Here is a 22,112-nt window from a genome sequence, read left to right as displayed (position 1 = left end):
ACGTAACTCAGAGAAACAAAACTTTTGCTACGATGATGCATTGATGCCTGGAATCAAAAACTCAGATGTTGATTTCAAAGAGCCAGGGCTGGGTGGCCAACAATGAAATAGACAGGCTGTTTGACACAACTACAACAAGTCCAAGCTCTTGTTAATAAGGTTCCAAAAAATTATATTTTTTTAGCTTCTTTAAATTTTGTTAGTCTTAATTAAAGAGTAAATGGTCAATTTCATTGGTAATTTTCATATGATAATAAAAATCCATAAAGTTTCTACTCTTGTATTACAAATCAAAAATTTAACGCTGAAATTAATTTTGCAATTTAAAAAAAAAATTATAATACAAGTTGACCAAAAATTCTGTTTATTTTTTTTCTAAATATATTCTTTTATTCTTCGCTAGATAATTCATAACAGAAAGAGCATTTCTGTTTTATTAGCGAGCGCAGCGAGCTCCATAGACAATGTGTACGAACGGAGGAAATTCGAGTTGAAATCTGCACATTGTTCAAAGAAAATTTTGTGGACCCGTGTGAAAAAGTTCTACATATCCCAATAATCCTTTGCGGTGCATAGCAACATGGTGGAACAGGAAGCGTTCCTACGGAAAATTCTTACCTCTAAATCGCATACATCATTTTCATTTAAGGTAGTTCATCCATAACTATCATATTTCATATCTAATAGATTGTAAGTTTGATCACTAAAATCTTGGTGTGATTTTAAGGAGTTTATTAAATAAAAAAGATTAACTTTTAAAATCTTCAAAAAAAAATGAATTTCAATAAATTTATCATATGTTGAAGTTATCATTGAAGTCTATGGGGAAAATGCATTTTTGAATATATTTCTTTAGTACAAGTGATTTTCTCACGTTTCTCTAGGTAAAAAGTTGCAAAAGCTTTCCTTTTCTCCAAATATGCGAAAATAATTCATAGTTTACCATACATATTTTCAGAAAATATTTTTTTAAATTTTCCTAAAGGGAGACAACTCTTTAAAAAAATTTAGGTGCAAAAAGTTCATTTAATTGACTACATACATACACCCGAGTTTGGTTCATGTCAGCCTCATAATAGCTTTAAAATATGTATTTGGTGTAGTTGAGATCAATCAAAATAGTTAAATTCGCCTTAGTTATGGATGGACTACCTTAACAATAAAAAATCATTTTAAAAACATTAACCACGATCACACAGTTGCGTAGAGTGCCACAGGGCCGATTTTGGGCCGATTTGAACTTGACACTTTTTCCGTATGATTTATCCATTCTATGTCAATAATTATAAAAGCATAGTATGTGAGACTGAATAATAAAATAGTATTTTATTATTTGTCGACATATTGACTTAATAATATATGACGTAATATTTTATTTTTTAGAATTAAATAAAATTTATGCTACAATCTAAACCACATATGTGCCATATATGCGAGTCGTTATTTGTTGGAAAGTTGTATTTTATTGCTGCAAGACATTGCGCGGAAAAGGCATATTTTGTAAAGATTTCAAGTATTATTGTACATGTATCGGGATTTATATATAATACTTATCTGTACATATAATTTTGTTCCGTATATGTTTGTTTCTCACTCTTGAAAATCAATCACCAGAAGAGGATTTTTCTGTCCGGAAGTAAATGAAAAATACGTCTGAATTACTGTTCTGATTTTAAATTAATTTTTTTAATTCCATATATTCCTTGTAAATGTGACAATAATGAATAAATTCAAAATTTCACCTCCATAACTGTAAGCAATAAAAAAAATGACTGCTAAGTACGCGGCGATTTATTATAACGTCAGTAAATGACGTCATAATAACACGTGCGTTCTGCTATACGCTGTGCAAGATGGCTGGCGTTTGGTTCCGTGTAATGCCACCTGAACCAGTGCAAAATAAACCATTTTCCGGTAATCCAGGGCCTAAGAATATGCCACCGCGAAATGCATCTCCTCTGCAGTATTTCCTGTTGTTTTTCAACCTAAACCTCATCAGAGAAGTTGTGCAACAAACAAATAGGTATTGTATTCCAAAGTTGTGGTGAATGTTGTTATACTGCATTATGAATATATATAGATAATATTTTGATATAACATTAAGTGGTTTGTTTGGGGTTTTTTTTCTTCAAAGAATTACATTTCGCTAAAATTTAACAGAAATAACCTTAGTAACGTTAACAAGACGGGAGGAAATAGAATATAAAGTTATACTATGATTGAATAATTAATACTGTAACAAAATTATTTAGCTATTTTTACACCCTTCTCAGAATTGCGTTGAAGTTCTTAGAAATACATAACTATATGAGGGATTTCTAGTTTTTAGCAATGGTAGTTTACAAGCCTTTATTTTAACATGTGCTTTGCTCGTTGAAAAATATTGAATGCTTTTAAAATATGCTTTTGTGAATAAAAATCGTGTATGCAATATGGAAACATTATGCTTGAAATTCCTTTTATTATATCTACAAGAAACATGCCACACATTCACATCTACATGCATATGTTCCTAAAACAAATGCGAATTTATTTCACACAACATTGCTTTGAATATCATAATCTACTTTGATTTATTGTAACATATTATTCTCAAAGGATTCTCTTGGTAGTTTATATACATTAACTTTTTTAAGGTACGCTCGGACTCACATTAGAAACAGTTTTCTCTCTCGATTTTCGAGAGCAAGAAAATGGGTACCTCTGACGATAAATGAAATGAAAGGATTTCTCGCTGTGATTTTGAACATGGGTATTGTGAGGAAGCCAACAATACCTGGATATTGGAATAAGAGTCACGACAGCCAGTTAAGCCGTTGGTTTATGAAAATGTTCTCAAGAAACCGGTTTCAACTCATATTGAATTTTTTCCACCTCGTGGACAACAAAAAAATTCCGAACCGTAACAGTTCAAATTACAGGTGAATTGACCCCTTAGCTCTCCCAATTTATGTTTAAGGTGGAATAACATACCTGGAAAAGGTCACTCAAATTAACAGTGAATTATTTGGTTATGAAAGATATAATGATAAATAAACTGTACATATGTCAAATAAGCAAAACATATGCACTTTGGGGATAAAAAAAAAACGAATATCTAAACAAAATTAATTCAGTAAGTAACAACAAAAGTCCCTGCGGGATTCGAATTCGGGCTTCACGGTTCACAAGCCCGACACTTTATTCACTCGTTTACTTATTTTATTTACGTATTTACTCATGGAGTAAGTTACATGTATCCGTCTATAAAATTTTGTATAGTAAGCGAATTATCGTTTCGATCAGAGGTCAGCCATTTTCTGATGATGTGATATTCCGCCTTCAAGAGCAGATTACATGTATATATTTACATCTACCAAGAATAATTTCCTCTATTTCTTACGGAAACTTATAGTTTTAAAATTCATAGCTCTATAGAAACAGCCAGACTGAAATCTACCCTATTTATCGATTGGTCGAAATCTACAGCGGCTGAAAGTGACAGGACTGAAATTGACATGCCCTGTTTATCGATTGGTCTGAACCTACATCGACCTTAGTAAAATCCCGGACTGCACGAAATAATCATGACGATGCCCGACTCAAAGTCTCACAGGAGACGATTTGGCTGTTTCTTTTAGCTAACGTTCTTTTGTACATTAACAGTAATTTAGTGAATTTTACAAACTTTTCATAATCAATTTAATAATTAATTAAAGAAAGATGTTAATATAAACAATAAAATGCTTTCTTTGATGATTCATGCGGGTTATGAAGGTAGCGATCATTGCAGGAAAAATGTATTTTTCCTGCAATGTCGCTACTGTGACCGCGTAGATTTTTACGGTGCTAGAGAATTCGTCTGGATCTGCATCGGTCGTGTGCAGTACGAACTAGGTGAGGGAATGTTGGCGTAAAGGGTATAAGGTTGAGGCGCGCTGTGGGCCGTAAGGTAAAACGAAGGGTAGGTTTGCCATATCCCCGAAGGTCCACCAGTATACAGTTCCAGAGAAATAAACAGGCAATTGATGCAGGATTCCGTTTTTATTGGTCGAGACTCAACGATGGAAACATTATAACAATTTAACAGGCAGACATATTACAAACAAGTCGGATATGGCCAGTAGTGGCCTCCGGACTCAAGACTCTGGGTGAGTCGGACGTGGCCGAGGCTGGCCGCCGTATTCCAGACTGCCGATTGACAATTGTACATAACTATTTATAAGAATCTGAACAATGAGTATAAATTGACAAGTGATGACATAAGTAAGATGAGTGAAAGGTTTACAGATATCAAATAATTAAACTCAATGAGTCCTTGATGTCCAAGAAATGAAAAACTGATAATTGCACTATGTTGTTTTAAGAGATTAACAGTCCTTGAGACATGGCACTCTGTCTCTTTGAAATCACGTTAAGTGTCCGAAAAGTGTCAATCACTTAATAAATAAGTAACTTTGTAAGTAATAAACTGTCAAAAAAATATTACGAAACAGATGTTGAGTTTTAAAAGTAATTAAAGTCCAAAATAAAGTTATAATTGAACAGTGAATTTTGCACGGTGATACTACCTTCATATCCCGAATGAATCACCAAAAAAAGCATTTTCTTGTTTAAATATTTGCATACTTTGCTCTTTGCTCTTCTTATGTCAATAACTAGATGCATCAGTGATTGTCCTATTTAAATCTGGGTTTTGTTTTTTTTTTTAAAGAAAATTGATTGTGATTCATAGCTTTATAGAAACTTCCAAATTTTTGAATAATCATAATCTGTTATTAATTGGTCGAAAGCTTCAACAAACCTTAAAAAAAATCACGGACTGCACGAAATAATCATGATGATGTCCAGCTCAAATTCACAAATATTTCTTTTATATAACGTACTGCTGCACATTAACAATTATAGTTTAGTTACTTTTTAATTACCTACTTTTTATGATTATTCAAAAATTTGATTTGAAAAGTGTAAATAAAAACAATAAAACGGGGTTTAAAACGCGATCATTGCAGAAAAAATTCACATAACTTATGTACTTTACTGCAATGTCGCTAACTTCGTACCCATATGACTCACCAAAAAAAATAATTATTTTTTAAATGAGGCACGTTACCATGAAGTTATGGTAAAAAGGGGTGGGGGGGGGGCTATAGCAAGAATCAAGCAAAATAACGACAAACACGTGTACTCACTGGGATATGCGATGTCAAAATATGTATAATTATGTAAATAATGCTTTATATAAAAACCTAGAAAAATATATTTCAATTAAATTCAAGTAAAGAAATGTTTAAATTCTTAAAAAATCAGTCTTAGTATTTTTTTTTTTTTTTGCTTTTAAACTTTACAGACCCGACAGTAAAATTCGCCCCTTGATTGACCATTTCAACCGTGTCGCCACCTATTTCTACACGCCCGACCGGAACATATGTGTGGACGAATCATCGATTGGCACAAGAGGTCGCACAGCAATGCTCCAATACATCCCGTCAAAAGCAGCAAAATTTGGAGTGAAATTCTGGGTATTAGCCGAAAGTACAACTGGATATGTTGCACATTTGAAATGCTATCTAGGTAAAAAGTTTACTCCCACATCCAATCTTTTACAAGAAACAGAAGTAGTCCTGCGACTCCTAAAAAACTGCAACTTACTCCAGAAGGTTATCATGTTGTCAGTGACAGTTTTTTCTGCAGTTTTGACTTCGCAAGAAAATTAATAGACTTAAACACGTATTTGACAGGAACCTTAAGATCTAACCGAAAAATGCCTTTAACAATCAGAAACGCTCATGTTGGACCTAGTGAAAGTGTGTATGTAAGGTGGCAGGGGACAGTTTTTTTGATCCAATTCATTGTAGCCAAGGGATGCATGTCTTCGGAACTCTGTAGCTAGAATTTCCTCAGTTCCCATTCAGCACAAATACCTTTAATTCACTCTTTATAAGGCCAATCACCAATTTCTGAAGAAAATTGCTTATCAAAACCTGTAAAATTCTCTACATACTGGTTTTTATGAGATTTTGACCCTTTCATATTTTGCTAATTTTTCATGATTTTTCAGCTTTTTAGACCTCCCCCAGCTAATTCCCTGCAGAGGGTTGACCTTCCGTACTGCGTGCATGCTGCACTATCACATGTCAGAAACTTACCGGTGTATAGTTTACAATGTCCCATCCACCTACTTTTCGTGCTATTTTACCTCCCGTTTGTAACTGTAAAGTCAGCACAACAGTCAAAGCCGCAGGTTTCGCATTTTACTTCTGATTCTCATGTACCTAACATAACGGGCCTACATATTGCATATCAATTTCAACAAGAGACACCCCTCTCACTAATGATATTCATTAGAAATCATTTCATGAATTTAAGCAACACTCATAAGCCTTCAAGTACAGCAACTCTCAATTTTACAAAAATATTGACGGGTACTTTATTCGAAACTGTCCCTTGCTACCTAAGACAAGGTGAAATTTTGGCAGCAGCGTACAGTGGGGAGGGAGAGTAAAAAACCGGTTAGAATGATCAGTACTTTTATTAATGCAGCAAACTCAAATGGAAAACCAAAAATAATACAACATTATAACATGAATATGGGGGAGTGGATGGGGCAGATATGATGCTACACTTTTATAATGATAATCGGAAATCTACTTAAGTCTGGAAAAAAATTGCCATTAATATCATTCATCGAATGTGCTGTAACGCCTACATCCTGTACGGAAAGAACACATCAAATGCACCAGTGAAATCCCGTCTGAAATTTATACAAGAGGTGATTGAGGCCCTAAGTAGTGAGTACCTGGTCGGCAGGGACCAGCCCGTCAGAGGCGTGAGGCAAACGAGACGTGACGTTACTATCCAACACATCCAAGGTTAATAAACCACATAGTCTTCTTTAGTCTTTTTTATGTTGATCTAATAAAACTTTTTTACACCTACCTCCAATAGAAATGTTAAAAACCGAAGTTGAATTTTAAAAAATGGCCCGCATTCATGATATTGCTTTGGTTAAAACAAAACTTATGGTAGAAATGTGGTCTGGGATATGAGAAAAGGTTCATCCCTCAATCTGATTTTTATAAAAATAGATATTGGTCCGCTCGATCCATGCAGCGGTGATTTTTGTACATGTATTTTTATCTTAATATTATACACTCTTCATACCACATATACACGTATAGATTTTCCGACAAACATAAAAAATTAACAAATCAGATGAATGAGAGAGAGAGAGAGAGAGAGAGAGAGAGAGAGAGAGAGAGAGAGAATACAATAAGAAAAAGGATAAAATGACTGACGATGTGAAAACTATTTATTATATTTCATTTATCAAATTTTATTTATCATTTTTATTTATTAGGCAGAAAAGAAAAGGACTGCGTCGTATGCTCTGACAGAGCCACAGGGCAAAGGCGGCAATCCAGAACCCAGTGCACGAGTTGTTTGAATGGCCTTCACTTTACCTGTTTAAAAAAGCATTTGTGTGTGGAGGAATAGTGTGGAGCAATTGATTGAAAATACAATTTTTGAATGCAAAATAGAACATTCTTTTGTGAACACAATTTCTGGGAATTTACCTATGTGTAATTGATGCGCAATTTTCACGTTTAAAGTTTATTTGGTCTACTTTTTAACAGCTGATTTAATTTGTAAATAAGTTTGATCAAAAAGGGCGTTGCTTGTCAACCCTTTATTAGTGAATTTTTATTTTTAATTTTGTGTTATAAAGCTACATGCTAGACACAAAGCAAGAGTATATTTGGTAAATTATAAAATCATTGACTAAGATGATTGGCATGATGTTAACATGTTATAAAATATCAGTTAGCTTTACCCACATTTTTTTCTTTTATAGGTGCATTAAATGCTTTAGAAAATAAATCGGAAAAATTGCAATATAATTGCAACGAAAATTGCAATCCCTTTTATATTGTACATTTATTTTGTAAATGCACAAAAAAGGGGTGTATCGCATAGCCCCCTAACTCCGTCACTACCCTAACTCCGTCACTTTCGGGAAACTCCTCGCCGTTTGAAATCAAGTACGATTATGACGTCTTTTTTTACATGTCAAAAATCTTTAATCAAATGTCAACAATTTGCAACGGCTAAATTAAAGAATGTGTCAAAAAATAACAGAATTAAACCTTGTTCATTTTATGCACCATTAATTGTGTGAAATCAGCTAAAACTTTTTTACGGGCCGGGTGCACTAAAATATCGATATTTCTGACATGCGGGCCCATTCGACCATTTACGGTGGTCAGCCATTTTTAGAGAGGTCAAGATGAAACATTTCACATGGAATACATTTTTGATTAAGGTAATTAATACATTTTTTTCAGTTCGCAATAGCCTTTATGCACTACTCTTGATGATAACGTCAAAACGCTCATGCCGATACTTTTGCCTTATACAGGGTATAGATATCTCCGGTATATCGCTATTTAGAATATGCTACATTTCTAAAAATGTAATAAATAAATAATATAATAAGTAATATATTAATTAATGATATAAAATATTTGAAATATGTAAGGACATAAATCAAACGGCATCCATAAATACTGAAAAGGCCATTGTGATTGTTGTTACATGGACCCATTTTTTATTCTGGCGATCATTTCATTTCGATGAAATTAAATACAATTTAAATTGTATGCACCACTTTTACTTATTATAACTTGGCCTATATATAGATACGAATTGAGTTTTAACTAAATTGTTAATGTGTCTTCATTCCCTGCCATATCATAGAGCATGTGGGTGACGGAGTTACGTTCATAAGATATAATAGGCACGCTTGATAAACGTCGTATTCAGAGAGCTTATTTGAATAAAAATAAAAATATCTTTGCTAATAATTTTATAAATTATATTGTTTCAGATTATATTTAGTGGTTGCAAATGATAAAAACCACAAAAAATAATTTACAGATAAACGCGGGAGGTTTTCTGCTTATGGTGACGGAGTTTGGGTACTCGGGGATAATTAATTTGGGGAAAAGAAAACTTGTAAATCCACATCTTTACTACACTCTGTGAAAGTTCACTATCAACTTACAAATCAAAGTTTTAATTCTATTTCGTGTATCAAATGGGAGCTAAATTATATAAAATGGCTTTACGCAACGAACGCAAAATTAAACCCGCGAATAACGCCATAACTCTTTTAAAAACGTCATATACACTGTACCAGTGACGTTACATATTTGGCAATTCAAACATTTACGTTGGCAGCGAAAGGGTTAAAGTAAACAACACATTTGCTTACGTAAAAAAAAATGTACCTATCTGAACTTTTGCTGACACATGACGTAATTTCCTTCCCCGAATTTGTCCGACAACTTACGAAAACCGTCGAGCGCAAAAGAAAACTACGTATGACGTCACAGTGATCTCGCGTTTTAATTTCCCGCGATACATTTAGAGGTGGATCAAGCATCTGTACTGGATGTTACGTGTAAGAAGTACTCAGTGTCAGTGTTAACAGTGACTCTTTGGCTGATTGGTTTTGTTTTGATAATTTTTGTGCTAAGTAAATACACATGCAAGTTCCATGCTAAATTTACCGTCATATGGATGGACAATGATATATGCATACGTTAGGTAGGTGACAAAAAATTAAAAAAGAAAAGTCCAATCATTATTAGAACTACGTGCAGCCACGTCATTTTGTAATGAATGAATAAAAAAAAAAAAGAAACTGTTAAAATATCTACATGTACATGTATTTCTTATAGTTGCTTATGTGGTCAAACCTTTCAATAATATTGGATATCACACACTAAAAAAGGGTGATGGCACATGTCTACAACGCTTATATAGCGTACAAAAATTAAAAAGATTAAGAACAAAATTGATGTCACAGAGTAAAATAAAACACAGGTAACAACTACACTGTATGAACAACATGAGAAATAACACAGACACACAATTTATTGTTTATTGATTTGAATGATCATATTATTAAAAGGTAATGGAATGATAAAACATAATAAAAACCAAACGACTTTGTGTTTATCAAAATATTTTAATAAGTCTGTTTAACATTTTATTAGATCTAATGTTCAGTGGTAGTTTGTTTAAGTGTTTAAGCCTAGGAAGGGACCATTGGAATAAAAGTTTGATAACTTCGGGTTCCTTGCGGTGGTAAAAGTTTTCGAGACAAAGCCAAAGTTTTTTGGTAAGGGCAAGTCCACGGGTTGCATTTAACAATGATGACAGATGTGTGGTTCCTTCTGCGCTCGCCCCAACGGTCACACCATAAAACATATTATTCTTTTTAAATCTCATAAAATCCGGGAGTTTCCGGGAGCTTCGCCCCCTGGACCACCACTATGAAAAGGTCACTATTCCTGCCCCCCCCCCCCCAACAGGCACGTGGGGCATGGACCCTACCCCCTATCCCCATTTCACATTTGTTTTACTTTTCCTAGAGAGTGCATGCCCATATGCGACGATTTTTTTTCGGGAAAGATAAGTTTACTATATCCGTTTCTTTTGTATAGTGAGTTTTCGTTTTCACTTTAAATAAAATGGCAGCTTCCGGGTTTTCTTTGGAAGCTGTCAAGAACTTTATGATTGAGAATGACTGCAAGGTGACAAACCATGAACTTGTTACGCATTTTAAAAGTTATCTAAATGACCCCATCGAAAAATGTAAGTTTTTAGTTATGAATTTTCCTCTATTTAACTATGTGTATTTCTCCGAGTCTTTGTTGATATTTTCAAATTGTTTTTGTTTTTTGGAATAGGGTTTACGGTTCCATGTTACGAGTCAAGAGTGACATAATCTGGTTGTTTTAAGGGGATAAATAATGTTTGCGTATATAAGACATTGTTAAATCTTTTCACCAAATCCTTAAAATAAGGCACGTTTTTAATAATCAAAAGGAGCGACATGATTAACAAAAATGATGTTATTTATGTCTATGTCAAAAGCGATTTACATAAAATTGGAGTAAGTCCGTAGGTGTCCCAAGCATGATTCACCATGGTACTTATATTCTCTTTAAAGCTTTAAAACCGCTGATTATTTGATGTTTCATTTTGGTATCTTTGGGATTCCATGGGGTTAAAAGACGTGCCATTTGATGCCTATTATTGATATGAATTAATTCTGTCGTATAACATCGACCGCAGCATCTATGTAAAGAAAACAAATGGTTTCATAACTATTCCATTATAATTCATTTTAAATGTTACAATTCATTGATCTCTGAGAAGTATCAAATGGTATATAATTAATGCAGATCGTGATGTCAATTGACGTCAAACCATATAAAGTACAGACAAGTGACTCCACATCACTTAAAAAATCAATCGGGAAGCCTTATCATACACATGAGGATTTCTCATGATCTGCGATACATGGTTTTTATGTAACAGAGACACTTTTTATTGCCTCTGCTGGGGTTTGAACCCGGGTCCTCTGGCATGCCAGTTCAGCACTCTACCGATCGAGCTAAAGGGTTAAACAACTAGCCAGAGCTAGTAGGAATGCCATATACTTGACTCTACCACATTTATCCAACAATTTTGTGTTTTCTTTTCCAGAGCCTAGAAAACACAAGTTGGATAAAATCATATACCATCACTATACTTTTTATAACATGTTACCATGTTTTGTTTATTAAGCTTCGATCTTTTCAATAAACATCATGAGTCGCACAATGTCACATTTGCTACAAGATGTCATAATACAGCATTATATACTTCAGAATTATAACTAAAGACTTTTCAACTGTATCATTTTGTTACTTTTTTTGTCTATGTTATTCATCTGACTTAGAGCTACAGTACTATACAGAATGTTTAAGGTGGCATGGGACACGTCCTCCATATTGTGACGTCATACTATCAAAAAAAAAAACGATCAAAACCAAGTATAAATTTTTTAATATTTTTTTTGAATTCCCATATAATTGTTCCGTAACAGCGTAGCGCAATGGGTTAGAGCATTCACTAAGAATCTGTGAGCCATGAGCTAAAATCCTGCTGAAGCTTTTGTAATTTTTACCTTTCAAAAAAACTTTTTTTATGATATTTATATTTTTCTTCTACAGCCCAAAAGTTGAATAGAGAAAAGTTCAAAGAGTTTGTGAATACCTTGGCAGGGATAAAAACAGATGAGGTAAATGTTTGTTTTTTATAGAGCCATACAAATGTATCAATAATAGCTTGGACTTTTAGTGGGTTGTAACCTTCTAGTTTGTTCATCAAAACAAACTGTCAAACATTGAGTATTTCCTATCTGCTTTGTTAAGCTCATTAATATTCATAAACTGTCAAAACATAAAAAACAGAAGGTTATTTTTAAACGAAGATAGGCTTTATTGTGTGAAATTGACCCTGTTTAAGCTGAAATACAAGTACATGTACACAGCCCGGCATAAAGAATGTTGGACAAGTACCAGGTACATGTGTCATTTAGTTCAGTGTATTCATATCTATAAGTCAATGACTTGACAGACTTAACAATGAGTAGACCCATGCAGTATTCATTAAATTATACTGTCCAAAGTCCAAACTCTTGGTAAAAGGGCTCTAATCTTTCTACCAATTTGACATCAAGATCGAACCAAAGTACATGTACTTATAAAAAATTAAATCAGCTGTGTCAAAATGATGGATGTACATATGTAAATCATAAATTCTGTGTCCCATATATTATAAATTGGGGTACATTCACTTCAGTTAGTAAATGCATGGTTTTGCAAACATGCAAAAGCTTTCCTATTTTGTTTTGATTGTATAATTACTGTATTTAAAACAATTATTTAACAAGCATTATGTATGACTTCCTATAGAGCCAATATATGTGTGTTAAGGCTTTGCATGATTGCACATACAACATTGAAATGCAATAAAATATGGACATAGATTGACAAATTCATTTAACCCATTTCACCTGCAGTTTAACTTACATTTTTTTTTTCAAACAGAGAGGAGAAAAAATTCTAGTCTTGAAGAAAAAGTTCAAGCCAGGTCACAACAATGCAGACTCATTTTCACAATTAGAAGCTGCGAGAGATTCACGGGTTCAAGATGAGAGTAGAGTCAGAGCTCAGACTGAGTCTAGTAGTACCCATGGAGCGGATCAGTCAGCTGAGATGAACTCCAACCATTTGTCGAATGCTTCGTCAATTTCATCTGTAGCATCAACGGTAAGCAAGTTAACTATATTTTCTCAACATTACGTTGATTAACCCAGTGTATTTGCCAGGACCAGGGGCTGGATTGAAAATCTTGGAGAATAAATGGTCATTTGTTTGCATGATACACACTGCATGTGTATGCTTTTGAACAGAAGGATAGATACTAGTTAGAAACACCTCAAAATGACCATGCATTATCGACAATATCTTATTTTTTTTTACTCTTGCTGGTTTAAAAAGTATATATTAAATGATTATAAACAGAAACATACCTATTGGGATGAAAGAATTATGTTTTCATGCTTCACTAAATAAAATGCATTGCTTAAGAACTCATTCATTTTATTTCATATGTGAGTCTTATGTATTTATGTATTTAATTTGTAAACATGGAGATTTGATATTATATCATATTTGAAAATACTTAATTGATTGCTTAATAGAAGCAGTACACATTTGATTTATTGATATAAATTAGATTTTTGGCATTTCTTCTGAAAGACTGTTTGTTGAGTGAATTTAAAAGTTACAAAATGTATTCAATTTATGTTGACCTGTGGGTCTATAAACTATCATTGATGAAAATTTAACAGGGAGGGACTAATCACCCAAATGGTTTTATGATAGACTGTTCGTGGTATATCATATATACCGTATACCAAATGGGGTAAAAGTTTGAAGTGCAAAAAATAGAATTTTTTTAGTTTGCTAAAGATATGTCAAATTCCCATTAGAATAATGGAATGGAACAACATTTGGTAAACAAGTTTTTCTGAAACCCGACTGTTGTGGAGATTTATCCCTCAATGCAATCAAAACTTCTCTGGGATCAATCTTACTTAATTGATAGACTTATAAGGAAATTTGTCAACCAAACTTTGTTGCATTAATGCAAATTTATTTCAAAAATTTGAATTTGCATTTCAAATGTATTTCATTTGGGATATATATATATATATATATATATATATATATATATCCTAAATGGGATATTATAACTAATTTGGGTGATTGGTTTCAAGATTTTGAACTAGTGCAAGTATGGTACCCTTGTCCTAAACACATATATTAAACATGTATTAAAAGTTTCCTTTACATTCATGCAGGCAAACATGAATATTTCCTGTTCATAACCATATAAATAAATAAAACTAACACATAATGAATGAGGTGACAACATTAGCCAAATTTTTTATCATTTCTAAATACAAGTAAAATCAATATCGGATAGGTTTCACCCACGCAACAGCCAGCTCGGAGTCTTTAGTATCCACCACACCCTTTCTCTCACTAGAAGTCCTATCTTCACCAAACTTGCATGGATGATGCATCTGGACCTACTTATGGACTTGAAAGACTTGGATGCTGAATCTGGGCCATGAATTCCAGATGCTAAATGAGGTTAAGGTTTTAGGAGCTGGTTAAAGTTTTTGGTGCAGGTGCTGTTTGATAGCAATATCAAAGTTACTGCTGGTCCTAACTTCACCAAACTTGCATGGATGGTGCATTTTATGATACTGATGCACCGGACAGACTTGAATGCTGAATCTGAGCCATATGGGTTTCTGAGGCGAGCGAATAAATAATAAAATTATTATTTCTTGCAGTAAAAAACTTTTAGGCGGTACATAAATAAAATTGTGCAGACGGTTATATTCTTTGTACATGTATCTGATTTATAAAGTTAGCCTCTTTAAAATGCAAAAAGAAAAGCGGATTCCGAAATAGAACAGAAATCAGCGCAGGATTTCGTGGATGTGGGAATTAAATTAATTATAATGTTATTTGTCTAGTTTTATATAAAAACGAGCGCGCAGGGTCTGCCAAACAAGAAATTATAGTGGTGTGGCCTAACTATGTTTTGATAAAATCACAGTTCTTGATGATGTACTATTAATCACCAGTACTGTAATTAATGAATTTCATATGCATTGACCTTAATTTATTACATCATGCAGCCTCTTTATTAAAGGGACTTTGACACAATTAGACTTAAACTTTTCAAATTTTATTTTTCCATTTTCAATGTTTATACTGATAAATATAGAAGTTTTTAATGCTATGTCAAAATTTGAAATTCAAATATTAAGTTATAAGCAAGATACAGAGTTTATAATACTTTGTTTGTAAACAAAGCTTGAATATTGTCATTTTCTACATATGTGTTGTATTGGTGTAAGTTTCAATCAAATGTATCTTTCTTTTGTTGATACTAGTAATTATGAAGATATCGAGTTAGTTTAAATTGTTGTTTACATGTCATTTTGTCTTATAAATGGTAAATCTCTACATTAGGCTACATATTTTGTAAACAACTATAAGACTCAAGCTTTGTTTTCATAACAACCAATTCTTACCTCTGTATCTTGCTTGTACCTTGACTTTAACATTTAATATTTTGATCAATCATTTAAAATGCACCAGTAAACCATTTTATACATAAAAAAGAAAATTAAAATTTTTTGATCTAAAATCGTGTCCAAGTCCCTTTAAAGGTTCCCTTCACTGATCATGTCCTAAGTGATAGGTGTTTATTCAATCTACCACTGAAGACATTTTTGGTATCACGTACCCAGGAAATTTGAAAAGGTACATGTTTCTTCGCATCACAGATAGGAGCGTTTGTGACCAATTGCCATTCTTCTTGTTTATTCTCTAATCCAAGCTGATAATATTGACTATAGACAGGTGGTGGAGGTTGATCCTCCTTAGCTTTTGATTTGATGTGTTGATATTAATTACGTTATATGTGTTAATTAAGTACTACGTGTAATATGAACCTTTTAAAAATACTGAAGATTTGTGAAGTATACAGATGGTGTCAATTTCGTGATATTCGCAATTATCATTTTTCTGCAAAATTATGACCATAAAGGATACACAATTTCAAATGAATTTTATTTAATTTTGATTCACTAGCAGCATGAAATTATTACCATTGTGACTTTTATTCTTTTAAAAATCACGTAATTTTAAAGATTGTGAAATTAAATTGACTTACAGTACATTTGAACCTGCTAGGAAATAAAATTCAACCATTTACAATGTATTTTGCAAAATATCATTGGTGGTTAGTTTTCATGGAGCTATCACAGATAAGTTTGATCAAATACCACGGTTTTTTTTCAATTTTTGGCGTTAAATTACTCATTGAATTTTGTTATCACTCTGGTCGGGCCCATATATATCTAAAATGGTTAAGCCCCATTCAAAATGATAACCAGTTCTGAGCTCTTAGACAGGTTACAAATTTGTATCCAATTTAGCTTTGTATTATAATATGAAGTTAGAGTTTTTAGATCTAGCTGAATAAATGAAAGAACTTTGCTAGCTTTATATCTCCCTTAAACGCATTCACATGTTGCTTTGGAAGTTGGTATTATGTATCACTACAAAGAACTTAAGGCTTTATTTAAATTTGCATTGTTCATTATGCAATTATACACATGTAGCTTTGCTTCTCACATACAAGCTCGCGCTACCACCTTTCCAGAATTCAGGACCAGCTACATCAGAAGATGATGTCAACGCCTCAGTTGTAAGTGTCAGAGAACGAGCCCATCACTTGAATAGAATGGAATCGGAGAGCGAGTTGCAGAAAATGACAGAGGCTCAAAGCGTCAAAAGCCAGAGAAGTGTAAAAATTTGTTTTAATTCTTTTGTTTTTAAAATTAGTTTTGACTTTCAATTTCTTTTCAAATTTTCACAATCAATGCTAATATATTTCTGTGGATTAAGTTTAATTTTAGTTCTTGAAACTATTTATTAATAAAAGACTACATTTCATGTATTAATAAACTGAGGTTAAATTTGAGTATTTTTTAATTTGCACACATTTTTTTGTTGTTCTTTTTTTTTGTGTCATTGTTACTCACAATTATAAGTTACAGGGGTTGTCAAGGCATGCTCTCAGGAAAATTCTCAGTGTTTTGCATGCAGTTTCAAATGGAAGAAAATGTTGACTTTCTTATTTAAGGAAATCAAAAGAAGAAATGCACTGTTCCAAGTTGACTAGCTGTTTGAAATGCATGTTTTCCTATAGACTAAGCCTCTAAAACTAAGACCTGACTGTGTAAACGATTTTCCTTTATTTCTTTTTTAATATAATTTAATTAGCTCAGTGAACATAAATAAGACACAGATTGCATACAACAAAATTGGAAATGACCGTTATCACATTTTGCATTTTCTTAATTTTTCTATAATTTCTGACTTTTATAATTATGAGGATCCTTAACACATTGTGACTTGTTCTTTTTATGACAGTACGTCAAAACTTTAACACATTGTGACACAGTTAATATCGCAAAAATTTGGTGTCTATCTCTGTTGTGCAATGGGTGTGGCTTACGGTCTACCAACCCCAGGTCCTGAGTACCGGGACAAATACTGCAGGAACTTTAAAAGTTTATTTTCATGGAGAGTGGTTAAATTTAAAAAGTGGTGAAAATTCATGAATAAACAATTTTAATTATTTATAGATATGATTTACTAATCATCATATTTGATTAATTTATAATTTGATTTATCAGATAAGACTTTGGAAAATGAAAATGATTTTGCTAGTGTAATAAGTGTTAATTCAAAGTAAATAAAAACACATTGAATGGCAAAGGTAATTTTTTTTCTTTCCACAAAAATAACCCCCTATATGAATGCAAAGTTTTAATTACCTTAATATTAAAATTTGCAGGTTTTCGGAACCATTATATATAAATCAGTAACAAAAACATGTATAAACCAGTAACAAAAACATGTATATCTAAATTAATATGCTTTAATTAATTAAATTGTACATGTACCTTTAGAAAACAAATACAATATGCTTTGATTTTACTGCTTTTCTGCTTTTAAACATTTATGTAGTCATTTTTTACATTGTCACTGTAATACATACATGTAGATTGCAATTCAACTGATACGAATGCTACTGCTGATTAATAAGGCAATTATTTTTTTAAAGCTGAGATTTACATGTTACATTTTGATGATGAAAATTAATTATCTTTGAAATACACACTGAATTTTATTCATTTTTTTAGACAAAGGACAGAGATGGTGACCCAGACGAAGATTCCCAGTCATCAGGAAGTTGCTTTAATGTATGCTCTTGAGTATAATTGTGCAATCATTTAAATTAGTGGGGGTCAATTTTCGTGCATTGTGAGTTTTTTTTTCATATTCGTGGGGATGTAATTCTGTGGATGCGTAGGTTTCAGTTTCAATCGAGGATGTAGATTCGTGGGGTAGGGCTACCCATGAATACCTTGAAAATTGAGCCACGTAACCATGAATTCTAATGATTCCAAAGTTATTATTATTAATAATGAGCCAACTTTAAATCTAGCTAAAATGAAAATTAAATTGAATCTAAATTTAACAAACGTTTATTATCCCTTCTCCCCTCTCCTTATAAATAAATACATCCTTATACATAAATTTTAAGGATATCTGACCTCAAGATATTGCATGAAATAATTAAATACGGCATAATTATATTTTTTTCAGCTGGATTCAGAAGAAAAAGAATGGATTGTAGCAAGCTCATCTTCAGATTACCATCCAATGCACAAAATGCTGACCAAAAATCCAAACCTTGTAAATATTAAGGTAAAAAAAAAAAATTGCTTGAAAATTCCCATATATATATATATAATAAAAAAAAGCAGGATTTGATCGTTTCGGAATTAAAATTTTTTGGCATGAGTTACGATTTAAGAAGATGGTAGAGTGTTCTTTATACCGCAGTCGAATGTATTGTACATGTACTTACATGTAACATTATGCATTGGATATGTATTTATCTTAATTATTATACGCTGATTTTTTTTATTTCAGGATTTTACAAGTGTAAGTACATGTAAAACTGGTGACTGATACGTGTTTTAATTTTTAAAGAATTATTTGATTTAAATTTTGATGAAAATATTAATGCATTATGGAATGTCATTTCTCTTTTCCATGTTTCCTTATCCAGGGCGTAAGTATATTTTATATTTCTATATAATTATAGTTTAATTGTGTAAAAATTATGCATGTCAATGATTTTTTAAGTACAGTAACTTTAACAGTAATTGAATTTTGTTAACTAAAACATTGGATAAAATGTCCAAGTGAATCTAAATTAAAGTAAAAAAAATGTTTCTTTATATAGTTTAACCTTAAAGTTTTATCTTGAATACTTAAGGTAGCTCACTAGACCACAATTTGTGCTTTTTATAACACAACGTCACAAGATGGCGATTTATTTGTTAAATAATGTTTGTATCAATGGATTTGGCTGAAAATATAATCATAGCTCAGTTGTTAGAGTATCAGTTAAAGAAAAAGTTGGAAACAGCCAGAGCTTTTTGTTCATATTTACATATTTTTTCTCCATATCTACATAATTTAAACTTTGAAAATCTTAATTTTTTATCCTAAACTTTAAACTTCACATTTTTTTTGCCTATATTCACCTATTTGACTTTTGATGCATCAATTAACAAGGAATTATCTGCAGATTTGAGAAACTATTTCAAGGTGTAGTGAATCATGTACCTTAAATATTTCAAAGATTTTTTCTTTGTTCTGTTGAGTTTGAGATAATGAGAATTAACTATAAATGTGATATATAGCTCTTGATTTTAAATTGTTTTTCATTGTTCATCTATAACTGACATCGCTGGGGTACATACATTTTGGATACAGTATGTAAGTAAAAATTATTTAAAATACATGTATTAAATTTCTCTTTGAAAGATGATGAATTTTTTTTTTCACGTGTTTGTACATTTATTAAATCAGATTTTTTTTAATGTTCAACAGACGGCATTACATTGGGCAGCAAAGCATGGTAAACCAGAAGTTATAAAATTATTGGCTAGTCAGCGAAATGTCGACATCAACAAAAGAACTGTAAGTCTAGAGTTAGACATTTATACCCCGGTACTCTGTTGGAATTTGAAGTAGTAAAGTTAAATACTGTAGATTCCTAATTAAAAGCAACGTATTAATATCTGCGTAAAATCGTGAGAAGCACATCCCGTGGATTTCAAAATCTTGCTTTTATTTATCAGACAGATGTAAACCATATGAAACTTACCTAAATGATAAAATTTGACACTCAAGATTTTATATCCTTGCATTTTGATGCAAAAAAAACAATGGAATTGCGGAATTGCATACTTGCATAAAATAAGAAATCCATAGCATGCAATAGCAACAAAATCTGTACAGTTTATATGAAAAACTGAAATAAAATAGCTGGGTATTGTATACACATAAGCAGTTCATAGCCTCAGTATGCATATTATATATTTTACTGTTCTTAGATTTATTGTCAATATTAACGCCAATAATAAATATTTTATTGTTTTTTTTTTATCTTGCCTTTTCTGGATTAGAATGTAAGTATTCATTTTATTTTTTATTTAATTAAAAATTCTTCTCACAAATTAAATTAAATAAATAAACTATTGAAGAAATGATTGTAAACGAACTATTATACACATCACATTTTATTTGTGAATAAAAAAGTGGTGCAATATACACAAGACAAAATGCAATACTCACTTGCACAAGTTAATTGTAGCAATGATCCCATTATGTCCCATGTACATTGCGCCAGTTTATTTTACTTCATGACTTTATACTTTCACAATATATACCATTACTGTGAAGTCTAACAGTACTTTGATACTGTTTATTTTGCCCGATCATTTATTCAACTTGACACTCTCATACACAAGTTAATTAATTGTAGGGATGATCCCATTATGTCTCTTGTATATTGCGCCACTGTATTTTAATTACTTCATGACTTCATACTTGTATGCCTTTATATGTACTTTGGAGTCTTACAGTGCTTCGATATTGTTTATTTTGCCCGATCATTTCTTCAACCTGATATACAGCCTAGATTTATTTGTTTTGAATGTTTGTACAGTAATCAATAATTATCAAGTACAGTAAAAAGTTGAACATTTGGACTTCACTTTTAATCAATGCACATACATTGATTATTTGAAGAAGAAAAATGAGCACCTGTTTTGTCTAGACTTTCGAGTAGTCATTATGAACACAAGTCAGCAAAGTGCTTAGCAATAAAAATTGCCCCATCAGAGGTTTTCATGAATTTCGCAAGTGAATATATTAGTATATAAATCATATACTCATCATTTACTTTTCTTGATACTGTCAGTTTTACAGAGTGTGATCCGATTTTCCAGATTACCACACTGTGGGTTTCCAACCCTGTATCACCATTCTCTGAAACTGATAACGTAGGAGTCACATTAAATAATATCTGTATTTTAGTGGGTTTTTAAAAGAGCTCATTGAAAAATAGCTTTGCTGAATAAGTGAACATCATACAACTGATTTTAGGAAGATGGTATTGTAATTAAAACTTTTAATTGAACAATCTGAATCACGTCTCACTGCCAGGCATGAATCATCAGATTAAACTCAACGCTTTGTGTCTCGTTTGACCTGATAATCAGTGCCTGGCAGCTCGACGTGATCCAGCCCTTTCGATCAAGTTACATTAAAATGATAAATATTTATTACACTTTTAATATGTTTTACGGTGCTACCGTTCTGGCGAGCGCAGCAAGAATTACACATACCTTACATCATTGTCAACTTATAGTTTTATTTAGGTATCAACGAACGTCAGAAAATTTTTGAGAGAGTATTGCTTTACAATAAGTATGCCAAAGGTACTAATTTTAATGGTTATGATACATACAGCGCAACCCCCTACCCAGAGAGAGAGAGAGAGAGAGAGAGAGAGAGAGAGAGAGAGAGAGAGAGAGAGAGAGACCGGTTCCTGTTTGTAGGTGTGTAATTTCCAACTTTTAAATTTGATGGTCTGACTATATGCAATATCTACATAATTTTTTTAAATGTTTATTTTTTCATTTTATTCCTTTTTATTTAGTTCAAAATATCCTATTGTTTATTTTCTCCCTACTCATATACTTACCTGCC

General features: G+C 32.2%; 1 protein-coding gene and 2 pseudogenes across 3 annotated transcripts; all 3 read left to right on the top strand.

Moving 5' to 3' along the window:
- Positions 1–1,842: 1,842 nt before the first annotated feature.
- On the top strand, positions 1,843–6,674 carry LOC136273360 (piggyBac transposable element-derived protein 4-like; annotated as a pseudogene).
- LOC136273437 (piggyBac transposable element-derived protein 4-like) lies at positions 6,486–7,648 on the top strand (annotated as a pseudogene).
- A 2,832-nt stretch (positions 7,649–10,480) lies between these two features.
- LOC105318539 (ankyrin repeat domain-containing protein SOWAHC) lies at positions 10,481–22,053 on the top strand. Of its 3 annotated transcripts, none has more exons than XM_066079171.1 (10): positions 10,481–10,641; positions 12,048–12,115; positions 12,927–13,148; positions 16,633–16,776; positions 18,182–18,241; positions 18,648–18,749; positions 18,978–18,989; positions 19,117–19,832; positions 19,947–20,036; positions 20,525–22,053. In XM_066079171.1, exons 1-8 carry the CDS (start codon positions 10,518–10,520, stop codon positions 19,144–19,146), a joined length of 762 nt encoding a protein of 253 aa, XP_065935243.1. In that variant the 5' UTR covers positions 10,481–10,517; the 3' UTR covers positions 19,147–19,832; positions 19,947–20,036; positions 20,525–22,053. The 3 variants fall into 3 exon arrangements, with proteins under 3 accessions (XP_065935243.1, XP_065935242.1, XP_065935244.1); XM_066079170.1 differs by having other exon boundaries at positions 16,612–16,776; XM_066079172.1 differs by lacking the exon at positions 16,633–16,776.
- Positions 22,054–22,112: the final 59 nt, after the last annotated feature.

The sequence above is a fragment of the Magallana gigas genome, chromosome 3, assembly GCF_963853765.1.
Source record: "Magallana gigas chromosome 3, xbMagGiga1.1, whole genome shotgun sequence".
Taxonomy (NCBI): Eukaryota; Metazoa; Mollusca; class Bivalvia; order Ostreida; family Ostreidae; genus Magallana; species Magallana gigas.
The sequence above is the reverse complement of the archived record's forward strand: the minus strand, read 5'-3'. Positions and strand labels throughout refer to the sequence as shown.